The sequence below is a fragment of the Cebidichthys violaceus genome, unplaced genomic scaffold, assembly GCF_023349555.1.
Source record: "Cebidichthys violaceus isolate CVI_PGR_0920_01 unplaced genomic scaffold, fCebVio1.0.p SCAF_141, whole genome shotgun sequence".
Lineage (NCBI taxonomy): Eukaryota > Metazoa > Chordata > Actinopteri > Perciformes > Stichaeidae > Cebidichthys > Cebidichthys violaceus.
The window spans coordinates 141,982-163,184 of NW_027176309.1; the positions used below are offsets into that span (position 1 = coordinate 141,982).

Here is a 21,203-nt window from a genome sequence, read left to right on the forward strand (position 1 = left end):
TCCTTGTGACAGCGGAGCTGGATCAGTCTGTCCCTGCAGTAGGTGGTGGAGAGGGTGGTCCGGGTAATCCAATATGGATAATAATTTCTTCAGTGTCCTCCTCTGGACCACCTGTTCCAGATAGTCTTGTTTACAGCCGATGATGGAGCCGGCCTTCTTAACCAGTTTGTTAAGTCTGTTGGTGTCTCCGGCTCCAATGCTGCTCCCCCAGCAGACTACGGAGAAGTACAGTGCACTGGCCACAACAGTAGAACATCTCCAACATCTTGCTGCACATGTTGAAGGATCCAAGTTTCCTCAAGAAAAAGAGTCGACTCATCCCCTTCTTGTACACAACGTTGATGTTGGTCTTCCAGTTCAGTCTGTTATTGATGGAGACACCCAGGAACTTGTGCTTCTCCACCATGTCCACGTCCTCTCCCAGAACTCTCGGCAGTTGTGGAGCCGTCAACCTCCTGAAGTCGACCACCATCTCTCTGGTCTTGGCCACGTTCAGAAGTCCTTCAGGGTCCTTGAAGAGAACAGGTCCTGGAGGGACGGCAGATTGCAGCCGATCACCCTCTCACAGAGCCAATGATGCGCAGCCTGAGCTTGCCCTTGGCAGTGGCTGCAGCGTACCAGACCGTGATGGAGGAGCAGAGAATGGACTCAATGATGGCGGTGTAGAAGTGCACCATCATGGTTGTACAGAGGCATGAGCCCCTGCTGAGCTGGGGGAGGGGGGGCTGGTGGTCTGGAGCTGGTTGATGGGGCTGGGGGGATGGAGTCAGGACTGTCCCATTGTCTTTCAAATCTGCAGTAGAACTCATTCAGCTCGTCTGCCAGGCGGAGGTTGTTGTGGAGTGGGGGGGCTTTAGTCTTGTAGTTGGTGATCTGTCTGAGACCTCTCCAGACAGAAGCAGAGTCACTTGCTGAGAGCTGGTGTTGCAGTTTCTCAGAGTACAGTTGTTTAGCGTCTCTCACCGCCTTACTAAACCTGTATTTTGCCTCTTTGTACAAGTCATTGTCCCCACTCCTCAATGCCTGTTCCTTGTGCTACCTTAGCTGTCTGAGTTCTGCTGTAAACCAAGGTTTGTCGTTGTAACTCACCCTGGTGCTGGTTGGAACACAGCTGAGTTTATGGTCTCAATCTCTAGTTTCAAGTCATTGCTCTACAGCGATGTTCTTGTCGCTGTCCGTGGTGCTGATCAGAGATCAACATACTCAGTATTGATTATTTATTATTGGAAACTTTATTTTGCATTTAATGAATTGAGTTCCAGTCTGTAATTTAAAACCATGTTTGTGCATTTGATCCTCCAGAATGTTCGATTAGAGCAGCGACTCTGATCGACGACCTGATGATATTTAGTTAGTTTCTAGGAAACAACATTAAACAATCAGGTCACATGTGTTGATTAGTTGTGAGTGCAGAGAGTTAATGGATCAGTCTGAGCTGGATCAATAATCCTTCCTCATCCATGGATCCCATATAAAGAGCTGCAGCAGGACCAGAAGGTCCACAGAGACCAGTGAGACCTGAGACCATGAGTCATCCCCCCCGACCAGGAGGTCCACTCTCTGCTCTCTGGGAGGACACTGCAGTGAGTGATCCTGCTGTTCGTCGTCTCAACACGGACACCTACACCTCCGCCAACACCAACGTCACCGCCGACCCCAACGTCACCGCCGACCCCAACGTCACCGCCGACACCAACGTCACCGCCGACACCAACGTCACCGCCGACACCAACGTCACTGCCGACCCCAACGTCACCGCCAACCCCAACAGGACTCAATTAAAGAAAAAAATACCAAACTGTCTGATGTCCAGGAGGAAGTCCTCAGATTGTTTTGTTACTGATCAAAGGTTTTAATTTGAGCTTCCTTTCCTCCCCTTTTTGTTCCTTACCTCCTTGTTTCCTTCCTCACACCTGTCAGTCTTCTTGGATCACAAACATTAGAATATAAGAATATAAACTATTGTGCAGACTTCCTGTTGTCTCTCTAACATCCTCAGTAGATTGTGTGTGTGTCGTTGCTGATGTCAATAAAGCTTCAGTGGATTGAATGTAACCTGTTAATCCCTCAGATTAGCGCAGTGTCAGCAGTTAGCAGATTAGCTGTGTGCTGTTAATCTCTTTGTGCTGCAGCTTCTCCATCAGTCGACATGTGGAACAGAAGGAACACGGTCCTGCTCTCAGGTACGTCCTCCACCAAACTACTCATATTTACACTGATTCTAAAAACCCTCACAGGCTCCTCCCACCAGCTCAGAGGAACCAGGAAGTGTAGGTTAACAAAGTTTAAAGTCTCAGACTGAAGGATGATTTAATCTCAGAGCTGTAGAGAAATTAATCAGATGTGTTCATCTCACAGATGCATTATGGGACTTCTGAATGGAGCACTTTCAGGTTATGTTGATGCTGGTCCTTTATTCTGAAAGTCCAGTGAGCAGCTTCCTGCTGCTTTAACAGGTCCTTTATTCTGACAGTCCTGTCTCTCATCACATTTAATCAGGCATGAACATTACATTACAGTCATTTAGCAGATGCTTTTATCCAAAGCGACTTACAATTCAGATTCTATCACATTCATACAGTAGGCACAGCTACCGGAGACATTGTGGGGTTAAGTGTCCTGCTCAAGGACACATCAACATGCGACTAGCGGAGCCGGGGATCGAACCACCGATCCTCTGATTGAAGGATGGAGCTGCTCTCCACTTACCCACAGTCACCCCAGAACAGTTAGCTGAGATCAATCAACCAATCACAGCTCTATTTGGTGTTTACTGTTTGTTGTTTGTCTGTTTATTGTTTGTTTGTTGTTTGTCTGTTTGCTTGTCTGTTTGCAGTGCTGCTGGCTCTGTCAGCGTCGGCCTTCGTGGAGGAGCTCGATGATTCGTGAGTACAAAGTTTTATTTCATTACTAAGAAGAGAAGAAACCAGAAGTCATTGGTCAAAGGAACAGGAAGCTGAGATTTAGCTTCCTGTTTCAGTGTCAGAGAGTTTCACAGTAAAAGCATCCTAGAACAAGCTGGAGTTAACTTTATCAAAGAAACAGAAGGTTTGTTTAGAGTTAGAACTAATCACAGTTTAAACCTCTTCTGTCAATATTTATAGAATATATAATAAAAAATAAAACTTATTTTACAAGTGAAGCAGAAAACATTATTATATATATTATATCATCATCCAGTAATATTTAGTTTGAACATTGAACATGTGGAGTTTATAACATAGTTATTACTGAACAGCTGATTGTTAATAACATGTGAACATTAACATAATTTTAACAGATTCATGGAGACGAGAGGAGCCGACGACATCTGGCTCATTAAGGTACATAAAACAAACTCACCTGATGTCCACACTATTTATTATAGATATATGTATGTATGTATGTATGTAATATATATATATATATATATATGATATTTATTATTTATTATATATATATATATGTAATATATATATATATATGTGTATGTAATATATATATATTTATTATTGATTTATTATATATATATATATATTTGTATATATATATATATATATATATATATATATATATATGTATATGTATATATATATATATGTATATATATATATATTTGTATATATATATATATATTTGTATATATATATATATGTATATGTGTCGTGTTTGTCTCTGTGCAGTTCTACGCCCCCTGGTGTTTGTTCTGTAAACAGCTGGATCCGGTTTGGCATCAGATCGGATCAGAACTCAGGAGTCTCGGCTCTCCGGTCAACGTCGGGAAATCAGACGCCACGGCCAGCACCGGTCAGTAAGACTACCAAAATAAAAGCATCAAAATAAAAACATCATCACAATGCTGTTTGTATAAAACACGTTGAACATGATCAGAATGAAAGACTGGAAACTAGAGATTGAGATCATGACCTCATGTTTACAATGTTTACTGAGGGAATAAATCAAGAGAGAAGTAGAGTAATTTTAGACTAGACTTCTATACAACCAGAGGAGTCGCCCCCTGGTGGACACTAGAGAGAATGCACTTTATAGAACCGGAGGTTGACTCCTGGTAGAAACTGATTCTCACTCTTCAGTCCCACCATGTGATCAGGGTGTGTTTCTCTCTGCAGGTTTGGCCAAAGAGTTTAAGGTCCGAGGTTACCCAGCCATCCTCATGTAAGTCCTCAGAACAACTATTAATACATTAATACACAAATATACACAAATATATATGTATATATTATAATAGATGAAGCGTAAATAAACGTCTGTTCTCCGTTTTCAGGTTGAAGAAAGATGTGAAATATAATTATTCAGGACCAAGAACCAAAGATGGAATCCTGGACTTTGCTAATCGAGTTGGAGGGTGAGAACCTGTAACCAGTGTGGAGCTAGCATGCTAACGTTAGCTAGCAACTATGCTAACACTATTACACTGGTTACAGTAAATGACCGAGTCAAGTCATTTAATGCAACTTGATATTAAACAACACAGCAGTCAGTGTGACATCACAGGTCTGACCGTCTATGTCGTGTCGTTCAGGCCGCTGGTTCGATCTCTCAGCAGTCTGCAGCTCTTCCAACACGCCATGAACCGCCATGATGTCATGTTTGTTTATGTTGGAGCCACATCACAGCTAAAGGTACACACACACACACACACACACACACACACACACACACACACACACAGATATACATTACATTTCAAGGAGCTGTTCCTTTCACTGCCCTGTATTCTAGCACCAGAGTCTTAAACTGGATGAGCTTTTACAGGGAGCCAGTGTAGAGAACGGAGAAAGGAAGTTGTGTGGGAGAACTTGGGGCGATTGAACACCAGGCGAGCTTCAGCTTTCTGGACAAGCTCCAGAGGTCTGATGGCTGACGCCGGGGCTCCGGCGAGTAGAGAGTTGCAGTAGTCCAGGCGGGAGATGACAAGAGCCTGGATGAGAACCTGCACCGTCTCGTCAGTCAGGAAGGGACGAATCCTCCTGATGTTGTAGAGCAGGAATCTGCAGGAGCGTGTAACGGATGAAATGTTTGCTGAGAATGACAGTTGGTCATCCAGGGTCACACCCAGGTTCCTCTCAGTCCGAGTCGGCGTCACCACGGTATCATCAATGGTGATGGACAGGTCCCGGTGCGGGCAACCCTTCCCCGGGAGGAACAGTAGCTCGGTTTTGTCTAGGTTGAGCTTGAGGTGGTGTGTCGTCATCCACTTCCAGATGTCAGCCAAACACGCAGCGATGCGCGTCTTCACTTGGGTGTCACCGGGGGGAAACGACAAGACCAGCTGGGTGTCATCGGCATAACAATGGTAGGAGAAGTCATGCGAGGGAATAACAGAACCCAGAGATGTTGTGTAGAGCGAGAAGAGAAGGGGGCCCAGGACTGAACCTTGCGGAACCCCCGTAGTCAGCGTGCGTGGTTCCGACACGGCCCCCCTCCAGGTCACCTGGTAGGATCGACCCGTCAGGTAGGATGCAAACGGGGAGAGAGGAGAAAGGAAGGAGGAGGAGAAAGGAAGGAGTCCAGTCACAATAGACTGAAGAAGAGGGGAAGGGATCGGGTCAAGGGAGCACGTGGTGGGGTGGTTAGACGTAACAAGGTTGGGAGGGGAGGAAAAGCTGGAGAGGGTGTGTATGTATACACACACACACACACACACACACACACAGATATACATACACACACACACACACACACTCACACACACACAGCTGACCTCTGAACTCTGGTGTGTTTTTAGGGAAACTACACGTCAGCAGCAGAAGAACTGATCGTTCATACGTTCTTCTTCTCTTCATCCAGAGACGTCCTGCCAAAGGTTTGACTGAGAGGACGGTAGAGGACAGGAGAGGACAGGAGAGGACGGTAGAGGACGGTAGAGGACAGGAGAGGACAATAGAGGACGGTAGAGGACGGTAGAGGACAGGAGAGGACGGTAGAGGACGGTAGAGGACAGGAGAGGATGATAGAGGACGTAGAGGACGGTAGAGGACGATAGAGGACAGGAGAGGACAGGAGAGGACGGTAGAGGACGATAGAAGACAAGAGAGGACGGTAGAGGACATTATAGGACGGTACCTACATACAGAAGATGTAAAATGTCTCTCGACCTGAATTGGTGATGTTTGTCAGTGTTTCTGGTTAAACCTGGTCCATGTGTCCAGGTGGTCTCCCTCCCAACTCTGCCGGCTGTGGTTGTTTTTAAAGATGGAACCTACTTCACCTTTGACGGTAAGACACTGGCCTCTGAGTGGCCTCCTGTTACACAACTGATGACTGATGTTCATTATGTTCTATCTCAGATACAACGTAGGTTTGTCTGTGGCTCAGTGGACAGAGAAGGTTTAACCACAAGGCACCGTGGTTTTCCTTTAACCAAGAGAGACTGCTCTTTCATGACTTTTATTTGTGCTTCAGAGGAACTTGATGGTGATCTGAAGTCGTGGATCAACAGAGAACGTTTCCCAAACTACCTGAGGATCGACAGCTACACTCTGTACGCTATGGGAGAGTCAGGTAATGTTTCACCCACAGGGAAACACGCATTGACTGGACTTTTATTGTGAAAACCTGATGATCTTCCTCATCAGAAGAGAGAAGAGCCTCTCCTCACACAAACTTGTGTCCATAAAAGCATCAATATCTTAAATATATAGAGTGAAATGATGCTTATGACATCACCCTGGTCAGGTGCTCAGTAGCGCCCCCCATGTGGCCACGTATAAAACACTGCCACATTTCTTCAATCACTAAATATTAATATTCACACATAAAGCACTTCACCTGTCAGTGGTGCCACAATACAAAGACAACTTTAAATGTCAGAATTTATCATATTGAGCGACTGTGACGGTTGAAATCATCTCCAGTTGGTTCGTGTTTCTCCAACAAATGCACAGTCTAGTTCAATTTTAAGATTTTACACAATAACATTAAATAAAAACATTTTAAATGTTTACTCCTGCTATTGGAAAATTTAAGATTTCACAGATTTAAAAAGTAAATGTACATTTTGAATGGTTGCCCCTCATCAGGTTAATTATTTTTAATTGTAAACAGATATTTATTGGATAAAACTGAATATTGTGCTGTAATTTTGGGCCGGAGGTTAATGGGTCAATTTTACAAACACAAAGCAAACTTTTCTAGTTTTGTTTTTGGATAGAAGCCCAAACAAAAGGAGTTTAGTTGTAAAGCAGTAACTATCTTCTAACTATCTTCTATTAAACAGTTGTAAATGGTTTATTAATATTTCTTTAATTTGAGCATTATTTATGTTTTATTGTAATATGTAATGTAAATGTCTGTGTTGTTATTATATATTATTTATATTTATATTATTTGTAGAGGTTTATCATTCACGTGAATACAGTCAGATCACAGCAGCATCTAGTGGACATCAGAGGAACTGCAGCTCCGAGGCTGCTGATTGGTTCATGTGAAGTGACTCCGCCTCTGTCCGACAGGTAAACTGGTGGTGTTGGCGCTGGTGGAGGAGAAGACACCGTGTGAGGAGAGCGTGAGGTAATACCGCAACACTTAACCATGACATCATCTGTCCTCCGACCTCACTGTGATGCGTTTCCTGTTTCCTGTTCAGGTATAAAGGTCTCGTGGAGAAAGTGTCTGCAGACTACAGAGACTTCTACAGCAGGTCAGAGTTTCATTGGCACTAAGACACGAAGACATAGGACAAAGTACTGAGACACAAACCTGAATCTGTCTTTCTGTCTGTCCAGAAACTTCTACTTTGGTTTCATGGAAGGAAGTGACTACATCAATGGACTCGTGATGGGGTAAGGTTGTGTTTAAGTCCCAGTCCTTAACGTCTCCAGTTCTTAAGGTCTCCAGTCCTTAAGGTCTCTAGTCCTTAACGTCTCCAGTCCTTAAGGTCAAGGTCACCAGTCCTTAACGTCTCCAGTCCTTAATGTCTCCAGTCCTTAAGGTCTCTAGTCCTTAATGTCTCCAGTCCTTAACGTCTTTTGTCATTAAGGTCTCTAGTCCTTAAGGTCTCTAGTCCTTAAGGAATTTAGTCATTAACATCTCTAGTTCTTAAGGTCTCTAGTTCTTAAGGTCTTTAGTCATTAAGGTCTCTAGTCCTTAAGGTCTTTAGTCATTAACGTCTGTAGGTATTAAGGTCTCTAGTTCTTAAGGTCTTTAGTCCTTAAGGTCTTTAGTCATTAACGTCTCTAGTTCTTAAGGTCTCTAGTTCTTAAGGTCTTTAGTCCTTAAGGTCTCCAGTCATTAAGGTCTCTAGTCCTTAAGATCTTTAGTCATTAACGTCTCTAGTTCTTAAGATCTCTAGTTCTTAAGGTCTCTAGTCCTTAAGGTCTCTAGTTCTTAAGGTATCTAGTCATTAACCTCTCTAGCCAACATTTCTCAATGGACACTGGGACTTGGACAACTAAGAGTTGTTACTGTGTGTTAAAGTCTAGTCTCACATGTCCATGTAGAGATGTCCATGTAGAGACATAAAGGACTAGAGACGTTTCAGTAAACTTCAGTATACTTCCATTCCCCTGATGTTTGTCGTTGTCAGTGAGGTGGTCGTGCCCTCCTTCATCGTGGTAAATCTGTCCAGTGACGGCTACTTCCTGCCTCCGGTCGCTGTAAAGACGGAGCGCCACCTACTGGACTTCCTGAACGGGGTTCTGGATGGCAGCATCCAGGTCAGGACTCCAGACTCACCTGGAGGACGATAAAGAAGATCTAACAGCCGGGTTTGATTATTTCTGAAATCTGATTCTTTGTTTGACTTCTCAGTTTCAGGGAGGAAACAGCGTCTATCAGCGCGCCAGACGTTTCGTCTATGACATCAAAGTCACACTGACTGTAAGTCCTGTTCTCTGGTCTCATGGACCTCTTACCTCTCTGTCCTCTGTTCTCTGGTCCCATGGACCTCTTACCTCTCTGTCCTCTGTTCTCCGGTCTCATGGACCTCTTACCTCTCTGTCCTGTTCTCTGGTCTCATAGACCTCTTACCTCTCTGTTCTCCGGTCTCATGGACCTCTTACCTCTCCGTCCTCTGTTCTCCGGTCTCATGGACCCCTTAACTCTCCGTCCTCTGTTCTCCGGTCTCATGGACCTCTTATCTCTCCATCCTCTGTTCTCTGGTCTCAGAGACCTCTTACCTGTCTGTCCTCTGTTCTCCGGTCGCATGGACCTCTTACCTCTCTGTTCTCTGGTCTCAGAGACCTCGTACCTCTCTGTCCTCTGTTCTCCGGTCTCATGGACCTCTTACCTCTCTGTCCTCTGTTCTCCAGTCTCATGGACCTCTTACCTCTCTGTTCTCTGGTCTCAGAGACCTCTTACCTCTCTGTCCTCTGTTCTCCGGTCTCATGGACCTCTTACCTCTCTGTCCTCTGTTCTCTGGTCTCATGGACTTGTTACCTCTCTGTCCTCTGTGTTTCTGTCCTTCCAGCCCGTGTTCAGCCAGACTCCGCTGCTCGGCTGCTTCCTGGTTGGCTTCCCAATCGCCATCGTTGCCGTCTTCTTCTACTTCTGCTGTAGGAACCGACCCACCATGTCCGACGACGATGACGATGACGACGACCACACAAAACGGTCCAACAAAAAGTCAGACTGATGAGGTGGATCAGGAGGAGGACCGTCGACTAAAAGGGATCCAGACTTTAAACCCAGAATAGTTTACCATCATCTCTTTTGTCTTTGACCTGAGATCAAATAAAACACTTCAACCCCGCCTGTCTACAAGTAAAACCTTTATTTCAATGTCAACTTAATGTTTGATGTTGAATGTTCAGAATTACCTGGACGCACCTGGAGGGCTTATGACATCACAACTAGTGCGGAGCCAATCAGGACTTTACAGCAAAGGAGCTATCTTGTTGTCATTGTAAGAATTTTAAATTAGGGAAATAAAGTTGCGATCTTGAAGGTCTCTGTTTCGTTTATCTTTGGCTGATCTCGTGGCAATAAGCCGTAAAGACGTTCACTTAACCAGAAATCCAAACAGTCTCTCAGTCCGTAAGGCTACCACTTAGTCTGATCCCGGGGGTCCGATCCCGACTCCCAGATCATCACACCTTCTGTTCCAGCGTCACACAGGTTTGATTCCCGGCTGAATCCACATCTGCGTCCATCTCCTGGATCAGTTCATCATTGAAGTTCAGACTTTCTGTTGATATCAACTTAAACTGAAGGCGACATTTTATAAAACTACAAATAGTTATTAATCATCTTCAGAGCATTTAAAAATATTCCAGCCTACATTGTCATATTGATCCTGGTTTACTCTCCAGTGAAGAAGTACTTTGATTAGGACCATGGTGGTTGTAAATGTTATTTGAGTTTATTAAAGGTTCATGTCACAGCTCTGAGATATCTGGGACAAATTCATTTGAAAAACATTCATGGACTGTAGTTTATTAAAGATTTTAACATTTTAATGGGTTTACTGTATAAACAAAGGACTGTTGTGAACAATGATTAAGGTTTAAATTACGGGATGGCTAATCCTAATGGGGTTTTCAAGACGTCATCGTTAATGGGTTTTTACGTTGAAAGAAATAATGAAATATTCAGCTTTTATTTTGAAGGTCAGTGAGTCAGACCGGGTGATGCGTCATGCCGCCGTGCTAACCCTAACAGCTAGTTAACGGAGCTAAACAGTCTTCAGCCTTCTCTCACGTGAAGAAGAAGAAGCTTCTGGAAGCTGCTCGTGCACGCGCACAGTCTCCATGGCTACGGAAGAGTTCTACGAGGTGACGCGAGCTAATGCTAAAATGCTAACAGTAGCTAGGTCGGAGTTAAGAGTTAAACTTTGTGAACTTTTCGAGGTGAGGAGCAGCTGAACCTCAGAACTGGTTTGTTAACTGGTTAGTTAACTGGTTAGTTAGCAGCTTTACGACTCGTTAGTGAGGCTGAGTCTGGTACTAACTAGCATCTGTAACTAGCCTGTAGAGTAAGCTCAGTTTTAGCTCAGTGCTAACGCAGTGTTAGCTCAGTGCTAGCTCGATGCTAACAGACGTCTGTCACACAGTTTATAAAAGTGAACGTGTTCAGACTGTTGTGATTAATGACAGAACTCTGAGGTTATTAATACTTTATAACTATCGATCAGTTAACTATAACTATCAATCAGTTAACCAATGAGCTTATCAACAAAGACAAACAATCAGCACGGTTCACTGTTAATATAAGAATAAACTAGTGCTAGTTTAGTTACTCTATAAGTTAAAGGGTTAACGTGAGAATAAACTAGTCCTAGTTAAGTTAAAGGGTTTATACTAGTTAAGTTAAAGGGTTAATACTAGTAAAGTTAAAGTGTTTGTACTAGTTAAGTTAAAGGGTTAATACGAGTAAAGTTAAAGGCTCTGTACTTAAGTTAAAGGGTTAATACTAGTTACGTCAAAGAGTTAATGTGAGTATAAACTAGTCCTAGTTTAGTTAAAGGGTTAATACTATTTAAATAAAATGATTAATACTAGTTAATTTAAAGGATTTGTACTAGATAAGCTAAAGGGTTTATATTAGTTAAGTTAAAGGGTTAACGTGAGTATTAACTAGCACTAGTTAAGTTAAAGGGTTAATGTGAGTATAAACTAGTACTAGTTAAGTTACTAGTTAAGTTAAAAGGTTAACTTGTCTCCACCAGGTGGAGAGGATCGTGGACAGGAGGAAGAGTAAGAAGGGTAAAGTCGAGTACCTGGTCCGGTGGAGAGGTTACGGTTCAGAAGGAGACACCTGGGAGCCAGAGACTCACCTGTCCACCTGTATGATCTACGTCCACGACTTTAACCGTCGGTACGCTGAGTGGCAGAGAGACGGCACGTTGCTGCGGTCCACCCGCAGCTTCCCCAGCCGCAGCTTTAGCCCCGCCCACAGACCGCTCTGCAGGCCGCCGCCCACGGCTCACGGTGACATCGCCGGAGGTGACATCATCGGAGGTGACATCGTCGGAGGTCTACCTGGAGGATGTGATCAGGTGAAACTCGCCCTCGGACCTATCCGCTCGGCCTCCGTCAGCTCGCAGCAGCGCTCGCCGGTCGGCCGGTTCGGCAGCCTTCTGATGTCGGTGTCTCCGGCCGGCTCGGCCCGCCGCAGCGTGGACCTGTCCAAGTCCGGCATCAAGATCCTGGTCCCCAAGAGTCCAATGAACAGCCGTCTGGATGAGGCGGCTCACGGTCTGGAGGCCGGAGCTCAGGAGGCTCACCTGGTCCCACCTGAGGTCGCTCTGCTGGAGAAACCTGCAGGGGTCCAGCTGGGGCCCGGAGAGGAGAGGGCCCGCATGGGAACCAGACCACGAGTACCTGTCGCACCTGGCGCCATGTGCTCCCTCAGCGGCACAGGTAAGCTTAAACAGAGGGCCTTTCACAACTTATATTAAAGATGGCGGCATGAAGACCTGATGTAACATATAAACTGATGTATTCTCCTTCAGGTAACTCTTTGATGGAGGTTGTAGCTGCCAATGGGACGTCAGGTGTGCAGAGTGCTGTTACCGGGGCGACCAGTGCGACAGGGAAGCGTCGTCTGGAGGAACGCTCGGCGTTCGACAAACGTTTGAGGTTCAGTGTTCGACAGACGGAGAGCGCCTACCGGTACCGGGACATCGTGGTGAAGAAACAAGATGGCTTCACTCACATCCTGCTGTCAACCAAGAGCTCTGAGAACAACACGCTCAATCCGGAGGTGAGGCCACGCCCCCACAGGATAGACCACACCCCACCTTATAAGACCACGCCCTAACAAACTATAAAACCTGAAGTGAAGCCACGCCCCACCGTATAGACCACACCCTGAGGTGAAGCCACGCCCCCACAGTATAGACCACACACTCACATTATAAGACCACGCCCCCACAGTATAGAGCACACCGTAACATCCCTATGCTCCTCATCTTCAGGTGATGAAGGAGATCCAGAGTGCCATGGCTACAGCAGCATCTGATGACAGTAAGCTGGTGCTACTCGGCGCCGTTGGAAGCGTCTTCTGCTGCGGTTTGGACTTCCTATACTTCATCAGACGGCTGACGGAGGACAGGAAGAAGGAGAGCATCAAGATGGCCGAGACAATCAGGTAACGCCTGCTGGAAGAAGCCCCGTGTGATGTCATCAGTGAGCGTTCACCTCTGACATCTGACCTCCTCTTCCTCAGGACCTTCGTCAACACCTTCATCCAGTTCAGGAAGCCGATCGTGGCGGCGGTCAACGGGCCGGCTCACGGCCTCGGGGCCGCCATCCTTCCTCTGTGTGACGTGGTGTGGGCCAATGAGAAGGCCTGGTTCCAGACGCCCTACGCCTCCTACGGTCAGACGCCTGACGCATGCTCCTCCTTCACCTTCCCCCGCGTCATGGGCCTGGCCTCGGTCAGTCCACCTTTACCTTACCTTACTCATTAACATTAGCATAACCACCATCATCCTCATTAGCATAACCACTGGTGTTCTAAGGTAACGGGTTCCGTTTCAGGCTAACGAGCTGCTGCTGAGTGGCAGGAAGCTGACGGCTCAGGAGGCGTGTTCTAAAGGATTAGTGTCTCAGGTTCTGTGGCCGGGAACCTTCACACAGGAAGTGATGCTGCGAGTCAAAGAACTGGTCACGGTCGACTCACAGGTCAGTCAATACACTACAGTGTGTGTGTGTGGCTCTATATCTATCTATCTATCTATATCTCACACTTTGGGTTTTAAGTATCGTCGTTCCTCATCTCTTCTTCTTCATCATCTGTATATATGTGATTAGATGATAGAACCCATCATGTGGTGATGGTGGTTCCACTTCCTGTCCTGCAGGTTCTAAAGGAGTCTAAAGCTCTGATGAGGAACACCAGCCGCGGTGCTCTGGAACAAGCTAACGAGAGAGAGTGTGAAGCCCTGAAGAGGGTCTGGGGCTCATCAGAGGGAACCGACTCCATCCTGCAGTACCTGCAGAGGAGCACCGAGCTCTGCTAGGACCGGGACCTCGATCTGGACCTGAACCGGGAACAGTTCCTCTGACTCAGCAGATTCCGAGCTGGACAGGAAACACTGAACGTTTCCTCGTTTTGTTATAAACATTTAAGTTATAATTTCAGCAGAATTCTGTGTCCTCTGGTTCTCCTCCAGTCAGATGTTGACTCACCTGTGGGGTTCCACAAGGTTCCATCCTGGGTCCTCTGCTGTTCAGCTTTAAATGCTTTTTACTGGGTGGTACCATCAGGACACACGGGGCTGATCATGAAGAAAATGACCTCTGCTAAGCTAGGCTAGCAGTTCCCCCCCTGCTTCCAGTCTTTGTGCTAAGCTAGGCTAACTGTCCAGGACCTTCGTCTGTACTGGATACAGACATGAAACTGAAACCAGAGAACTTATCAAATGGACGTGATCTTTGACAGGAACATAAACAGGAAGTGGATGCTGACGTTTCCTCTGGTGGGTTTGGTTCCTCTTCTAGCGCCCCCTTCAGGACAAACTGTTCAGTCATTCAGACGACTGTAGGGGGCGCTGAGTTCAGTCTCATCAAAGGAGTTTGATCAAAACTGATGAATTGTGGGTAAATATGGACACCTGAGAAGAGACTGTGATGCTGCATTATGTGGGTGTGGCTTGTGATTCATGTGAACTGACTGAACTGTGATCTGGACCAGAGTCCAGGACCTGATCTGAAGTTATTAATCATCAATTTATCTCGTGTAAAATTAAATACACTCAGTAAATCTCTGTTCTTTCATTTGAAATTAATTAAATGTTTTTGTCTGTAAAGTGACATCAGTGATGTCATCGTTATGAGATATGATGTCATCGTTATGAGATATGTGAATAATTAACCATTTAGAAATCAGCTGATGAAAGACTTATTTTAGGAGAAATGAGAGAAACAGGTTCATAAAAGACAACAGAGGAATAAAAGTTATTTACAAAACAAATTAAATATTGTTTTTAGATCAGGAACAAAAAGATCAGTCTGCAGTGGTTCTCATCCTGAGGCCCGGGGCCCACAAAGGGTCTCCAGAATATTAACAGGGACCAGAAAAACATTTCACTCTTTGGTTGAACTCAACTCTCACATTCAGAAATATTTACTACAATTTATTTTTATTATTATTTTAGTTTGATTTGAATCCAAAGTGGACGTGAAACTGGTTTCTACAACAAAACCTGATCACGGAGGACAAGTGTAGTCTGAGGACAGGTGTAGTCATGGTGGACAGGTGTAGTCACAGAGGACAGGTGTAGTCACGGTGGACAGGTGTCGTGGGCTCCTGTCCCCAGGTGTAGGTGGTAGGTGTGGTCGTGGAACATTAGCAGACTGTAGAAGTTCTCTCCTCCTCTCAGGACTCCGTGTTCGTCGCCCCCCCAAGATACTGGACTATCAACGAAACCATGAACCGTCAGAGACGCCCAGGACTCCAACCGAGGCTGATCCAGGTAACACCTGCAGGACAGGTGAGGACACTGTTACTCTCACAGTGTGGAGAGAGTACTAGTACTACTATCGCTGCTAAAATAGTAGTACTAAAAATACTAGAAACATGTTTATTGAGGATTAACATCCATAAATTGAACCTTTATTGATTCTAAGTTTCTCTGATCAGTACTACTATCACTGCTATAAGTAGTACCAGTACACCTATTACTGCTATAAGTAGTACCAGTACACCTATCACTGCAATAAGTAGTACCAGTACACCTATCACTGCAATAAGTAGTACCAGTACACCTATCACTGCTATAAGTAGTACCAGTACACCTATCACTGCTATAAGTAGTACCAGTACACCTATCACTGCTATAAGTAGTACCAGTACACCTATCACTGCTATAAGTAGTACCAGTACACCTATCACTGCTATAAGTAGTACCAGTACATCTATCACTGCTATAAGTAGAACTAGTACACCTATCACTGCTATAAGTAGAACTAGTACACCTATCACTGCTATACGTAGTACTAGTACACCTATCACTGCTATAAGTAGAACTAGTACACCTATCACTGCTATAAGTAGAACTAGTACACCTATCACTGCTATAAGTAGAACTAGTACACCTATCACTGCTATAAGTAGTACTAGTACTCCTATCACTGGTATAAGTAGTATTATCACTGCTATAGTAGTACTATCACTGGTATAAGTAGTACCATAGTAGTACTATCACTGGTATAAGTAGTATCACTGCTATAGTAGTACTATCACTGGTATAAGTAGTACTATAGTAGTACTATCACTGCTATAAGTAGTAGTACTATCACTGGTATAAGTAGTACTATAGTAGTACTATCACTGCTATAAGTAGTAGTACTATCACTGCTGTAGTAGTACTATCACTGCTATAGTAGTACTATCAGTGCTATAGCAGTACTATCAGTGGTATAAGTAGTACTATCAGTGGTATAGCAGTACTATCAGTGGTATAAGTAGTACTATCAGTGGTATAGCAGTACTATCAGTGGTATAAGTAGTACTATCAGTGGTATAGCAGTACTATCAGTGGTATAAGTAGTATTATCACTGCTATAGTAGTACTATCACTGGTATAAGTAGTACTATAGTAGTACTATCACTGCTATAAGTAGTAGTACTATCACTGCTATAGTAGTACTATCAGTGCTATAGCAGTACTATCAGTGGTATAGTAGTACTATCAGTGGTATAGCAGTACTATCAGTGGTATAGTAGTACTATCAGTGGTATAGCAGTACTATCAGTGGTATAAGTAGTACTATCAGTGGTATAGCAGTACTATCAGTGGTATAGCAGTACTATCAGTGGTATAAATAGTACTATCAGTGGTATAGCAGTACTATCAGTGGTATAGCAGTACTATCAGTGGTATAAATAGTACTATCAGTGGTATAGCAGTACTATCAGTGGTATAGCAGTACTATCAGTAGTATAAGTAGTACTATCAGTGGTATAGCAGTACTATCAGTGGTATAAGTAGTACTATCAGTGGTATAGTAGTACTATCAGTGGTATAAGTAGTACTATCAGTGGTATAAGTAGTACTATCAGTGGTATAGCAGTACTATCAGTGGTATAAGTAGTACTATCAGTGGTATAGCAGTACTATCAGTGGTATAAGTAGTACTATCAGTGGTATAAGTAGTACTATCAGTGGTATAGCAGTACTATAAGTAGTACTATCAGTGGTATAGCAGTACTATCAGTGGTATAGCAGTACTATCAGTGGTATAAGTAGTACTATCAGTGGTATAGCAGTACTATCAGTGGTATAGCAGTACTATCAGTGGTATAAGTAGTACTATCAGTGGTATAGCAGTACTATCAGTGGTATAAGTAGTACTATCAGTGGTATAGCAGTACTATCAGTGGTATAGCAGTACTATCAGTGGTATAAGTAGTACTATCAGTGGTATAGCAGTACTATAAGTAGTACTATCAGTGGTATAGCAGTACTATCAGTGGTATAGCAGTACTATCAGTGGTATAAGTAGTACTATCAGTGGTATAGCAGTACTATCAGTGGTATAGCAGTACTAGCAGGACTGACCTAATCTGCTGGATGAGTCGGTGGACGTCTTGAGGACTCAGCAGTCCACAGACGGAGACACTCAGAGCTCGACTCATCGTCGTCTTTGGCTCAGGACAGACCAGCGTGGACAGGAAGCTGTTGGACGAGTTCTCACTGAAACCACAGAAAAAGAAGAAGAGTCAGCGGGTCACATGACGCTCACAGTTTAATATAACAACAACCACCGTCTCACCAGCTGACGTCGGCGTCCACGGCACCGAGCCACTCCAGGAGGAGGTGAGGGTCACGTGACTGCAGGTCAGAGGTCAGCAGGGGACAGCAAAGGTCTGTGAGGGCGTAGCTTCTGACCTCAGGTCTGTGCTCTGACCAATCACAGCGAGACAGGAGGGCCTGCAGAGAGGCCCCGCCCCCTACTGGACAGAAAGCAGAGGCTCATGGGTAATAACTTCTCATTTCATGTTGGTGGGATCTAACGGAGCTGAACGCTGGTCACAAATGTGTTGCATCATGGGTAACAAGGTAACACAGGTGTGTCTCACCTGGATGGTGTGACAGCAGGAAGTCTGTCTTCAGTTGAATTCGTGACCTCAGACCTGTGACGAGTCTCTGGTAGCCCCGCCCACCAGGAGCCATGCTGCTGTCAGTCAAATCTACAGATACCACTGTAATATATATATATATATATACATATTAGTGTTGGGCAAGTTAACGCGTTATTATCGCGCTAACGCATTATTTAATCAACGCCGACAATTATTTTATCGCATTAACGCAGTTTTTTTTGTATTCATATTTTGAAAGTCTGTTGCTCACTGGTAGCGGTGGAGGAGTCTTCATCACTACGTTGATGCAGCGTGTGGAGAAGTAGAGATAAACTAAAGACGAGCTAACAGACGCCACAGAGAAGTGGAGAGATACAAACTGAGGACGACTAGTGTTGAGAAGACGTCGATCTGAGGAACATTCTCAGGATCATGAATGACATCACGTAGGAGCCTCCCTCCAGACGCACCGTCACCAGAAGAACACGCGAGTCGTACAAAGAGGAGAGGACTACAAAAGAGACGGAGTCACAAAACGCACCGGCCGTCGCTCTCACCGGAGACTACCGCACATCTCCGGGTATCCGTTGTCACCTCTGAGTTACGGTGCGTTATGTGGATGAACAGTGGGAGTTGCGTTCACATGCTCTGACTGTATGAAGACATTTAATTTAATAACAAACCGTATCTGCTGTTTGTTCCAAGGTTGTATCTCGACGGTTTCCCTTCAACTCCCAACAACTCAAAGGAGTCTTTATCCAGAGAGAGAGACAGGTGACCTGCAGACAGACAGACAGACAGGTGACAATGAGACACCTCTACACGAGACACCTCTACACGAGACACCCCTACACGAGACACCCCTACATGAGACACCTCTACACGAGACACCCGTACATGAGACATCTCTACACGAGACACCCCTACACGAGACACCCCTACACGAGACACCCCTACACGAGACACCCGTACACGAGACACCCCTACACGAGACACCCCTACACGAGACACCCCTACACGAGACACCCCTACACGAGACACCCCTACACGAGACACCTGTACATGAGGAGAGTTTTTACCGTTTGGCATCAGAGCGACACAGTTGTCTTCATCGATCCTGGTCCTGTAGGACAGACCTGAGACCAGCCCTGTAGCACACAAACACACAGCTGGTTCATATTAAATATGTACATATGTACAGGTGTGTTCAGGTGGGTGTCAGGTGTGTGTACAGGTGTGTGTATGTACAGGTGTTACCCTGGTGCACAGAGGTCTCCAGGAAGTGTTTGTCTAACAGCTCATGTATCGGCAGCTTCCTGATCAGGTAGAAACTGTTAAAACTGTTTAATACAGCTTCTAGGCGAGAGGGGGCGGAGCTACACTCAGGTAGCAGCATGGACACCTGCACAGGTAAAACAACGGGTCAGTACAAAAATTAAACTAATTCCACAGGTGTTTACATATTTTCATTACTTAGTTTAACATTCTGTTTATTTAATTATGAATCAGAATGACTACAAACTGTTTGACTAGTTCTATAAACCAATAAATAAATCTATTTGTTTTTAAATGCTTTTATTCTGAAGGTCCGGGCCCTACTCCTGTAGTAGTGTTTTTTTTTAGTCTGTTAGCATGTTTGCTGTTAACTCTCTGTTAGCATGTTACTAACCTTGTAGTTGAAGTGAAGCTGAAGCTAACATGCTAACCTTTTAGTTGAAGTGCAGCTGAAGCTAACATGCTAACCTTGTAGTTGAAATGCAGCTGAAGCTAACATGCTAACCTTGTAGTTGAAATGAAGCTGAAGCTAACATGCTAACCTTGTAGTTGAAATGCAACTGAAGCTAAAATGCTAACCTTGTAGTTGAAATGCAACTGAAGCTAACATGCTAACCTTGTAGTTCAAATGCAACTGAAGCTAAAATGCTAACCTTGTAGTTGAAATGCAGCTGAAGCTAACATGCTAACCTTGTAGTTGAAGTGAAGCTGAAGCTAAAATGCTAACCTTGTAGTTGAAATGCAGCTGAAGCTAACATGCTAACCTTGTAGTTGAAGTGAAGCTGAAGTTAACATGCTAACCTCGTAGTTGAAGTGAAGCTGAAGCTAACATGCTAACCTTGTAGTTGAAGTGAAGCTGCTCCACCTGAGAGCTCAGCCGGTTCTTCTCATCCAGGAAACTGGACCGGTCACAGACCAGCAGGGTCCGAGGAGTCCGCTCCAGATCTCCGAACATCTTAAAGAGAACTTTATTACAACTTTAGAACTTAATAATTCGTTTCACGGAGCTATAACCAGGGAGCTAACGCGCTACAAGATACTTCCGGTATGGGGTTTTCAACATAAAAGCTTCGGCAGACTCGATGCTCCAGCGGCGGATTACCGCCCTCTAGCGGCCGTTAGATAGATAGATAGATAGATAGATAGATAGATAGATAGATAGATAGATAGATAGATAGATAGATAGATAGATAGATAGATAGATAGATAGATAGATAGATAGATAGATAGATACTAACTTTATTGATCCCGCGAGGGGAAATTATTTTGTTACAAGCAGCAATAGGTTACAGAGCAGCAATAGGTCACAGGTAAAAAATCTTAATATTATATAAAAATACAAGAAAAATACACATGTCACAATATATACAGTTATAATATAGTAAAGATGTTATATAAAAAATGCACACTATATACACAGTGAATAGAACAGAATAATATTAAATCAACTAAATAAACAGTAGTGCAGAGGTTTAACGATTTGATTTGTGCCGAGGTGATTTATTGTACAGTCTTATAGCAGTAGGCAGGAATGTTCTCCTGTACCTGTCCTTGTGACAGCGGAGCTGGATCAGTCTGTTGGAGAAAGTGCTCCGCTGTCCATGCAGTAGGTGGTGGAGAGGGTGGTCCTGGTTATCCAATATGGATGATAGTTTCTTCAGTGTCCTCCTCTCCACCACCTGTTCCAGATAGTCTTGTTTACAGCCGATGATGGAGCCGGCCTTCTTAACCAGTTTGTTAAGTCTGTTGGTGTCTCCGGCTCCAATGCTGCTCCCCCAGCAGACTACGGCGAAGTACAGTGCACTGGCCACAACAGACTGGTAGAACATCTCCAACATCTTGCTACACACGTTGAAGGATCGAAGTTTCCTCAAGAAAAAGAGTCGACTCATCCCCTTCTTGTACACAGCGTTGATGTTGGCCTTCCAGCTCAGTCTGCTGTCGATGGAGACACCCAG

The 21,203-nt window shown here is 44.5% G+C and overlaps 3 protein-coding genes across 8 annotated transcripts; 2 read left to right on the forward strand and 1 right to left on the reverse strand.

Annotated features, from left to right (window-relative positions):
• The first annotated feature begins 1,526 nt into the window (after positions 1–1,526).
• Positions 1,527–9,574, forward strand: LOC137871449 (protein disulfide-isomerase tmx3a-like). Its single transcript, XM_068709247.1, has 17 exons — positions 1,527–1,800; positions 2,133–2,183; positions 2,837–2,885; positions 3,281–3,323; positions 3,663–3,786; positions 4,110–4,155; positions 4,265–4,345; positions 4,523–4,622; positions 5,729–5,806; positions 6,153–6,219; positions 6,406–6,504; positions 7,455–7,512; positions 7,589–7,642; positions 7,728–7,784; positions 8,528–8,657; positions 8,752–8,820; positions 9,410–9,574. The coding sequence occupies exons 1-17, from the start codon at positions 1,527–1,529 to the stop codon at positions 9,572–9,574; spliced, it is 1,545 nt and encodes a 514-aa protein (XP_068565348.1).
• Positions 9,575–10,582: 1,008 nt separating this feature from the next.
• cdyl (chromodomain protein, Y-like) lies at positions 10,583–14,698 on the forward strand. Of its 3 annotated transcripts, none has more exons than XM_068709281.1 (7): positions 10,583–10,712; positions 11,606–12,299; positions 12,392–12,642; positions 12,857–13,029; positions 13,108–13,318; positions 13,422–13,565; positions 13,745–14,698. In XM_068709281.1, exons 1-7 carry the CDS (start codon positions 10,689–10,691, stop codon positions 13,901–13,903), a joined length of 1,656 nt encoding a protein of 551 aa, XP_068565382.1. In that variant the 5' UTR covers positions 10,583–10,688; the 3' UTR covers positions 13,904–14,698. The 3 variants fall into 3 exon arrangements, with proteins under 3 accessions (XP_068565382.1, XP_068565381.1, XP_068565383.1); XM_068709280.1 differs by having other exon boundaries at positions 10,712–10,787; XM_068709282.1 differs by lacking the exon at positions 10,583–10,712 and adding an exon at positions 10,751–10,826.
• A 306-nt stretch (positions 14,699–15,004) lies between these two features.
• rpp40 (ribonuclease P/MRP 40 subunit) lies at positions 15,005–20,284 on the reverse strand. 4 transcript variants are annotated; one of them, XM_068709284.1, is made up of 8 exons: positions 20,084–20,284; positions 19,228–19,372; positions 19,050–19,118; positions 18,654–18,749; positions 17,968–18,090; positions 17,661–17,838; positions 17,447–17,581; positions 15,005–15,365 (listed from the first exon to the last, which is right to left on the reverse strand). In XM_068709284.1, the coding sequence occupies exons 1-8, from the start codon at positions 20,198–20,200 to the stop codon at positions 15,167–15,169; spliced, it is 1,062 nt and encodes a 353-aa protein (XP_068565385.1). In that variant the 5' UTR covers positions 20,201–20,284; the 3' UTR covers positions 15,005–15,166. The 4 variants fall into 4 exon arrangements, with proteins under 4 accessions (XP_068565385.1, XP_068565384.1, XP_068565386.1 ...); XM_068709283.1 differs by having other exon boundaries at positions 17,661–17,841; XM_068709285.1 differs by lacking the exon at positions 20,084–20,284 and adding an exon at positions 19,640–19,703 and having other exon boundaries at positions 17,661–17,841.
• Positions 20,285–21,203: the final 919 nt, after the last annotated feature.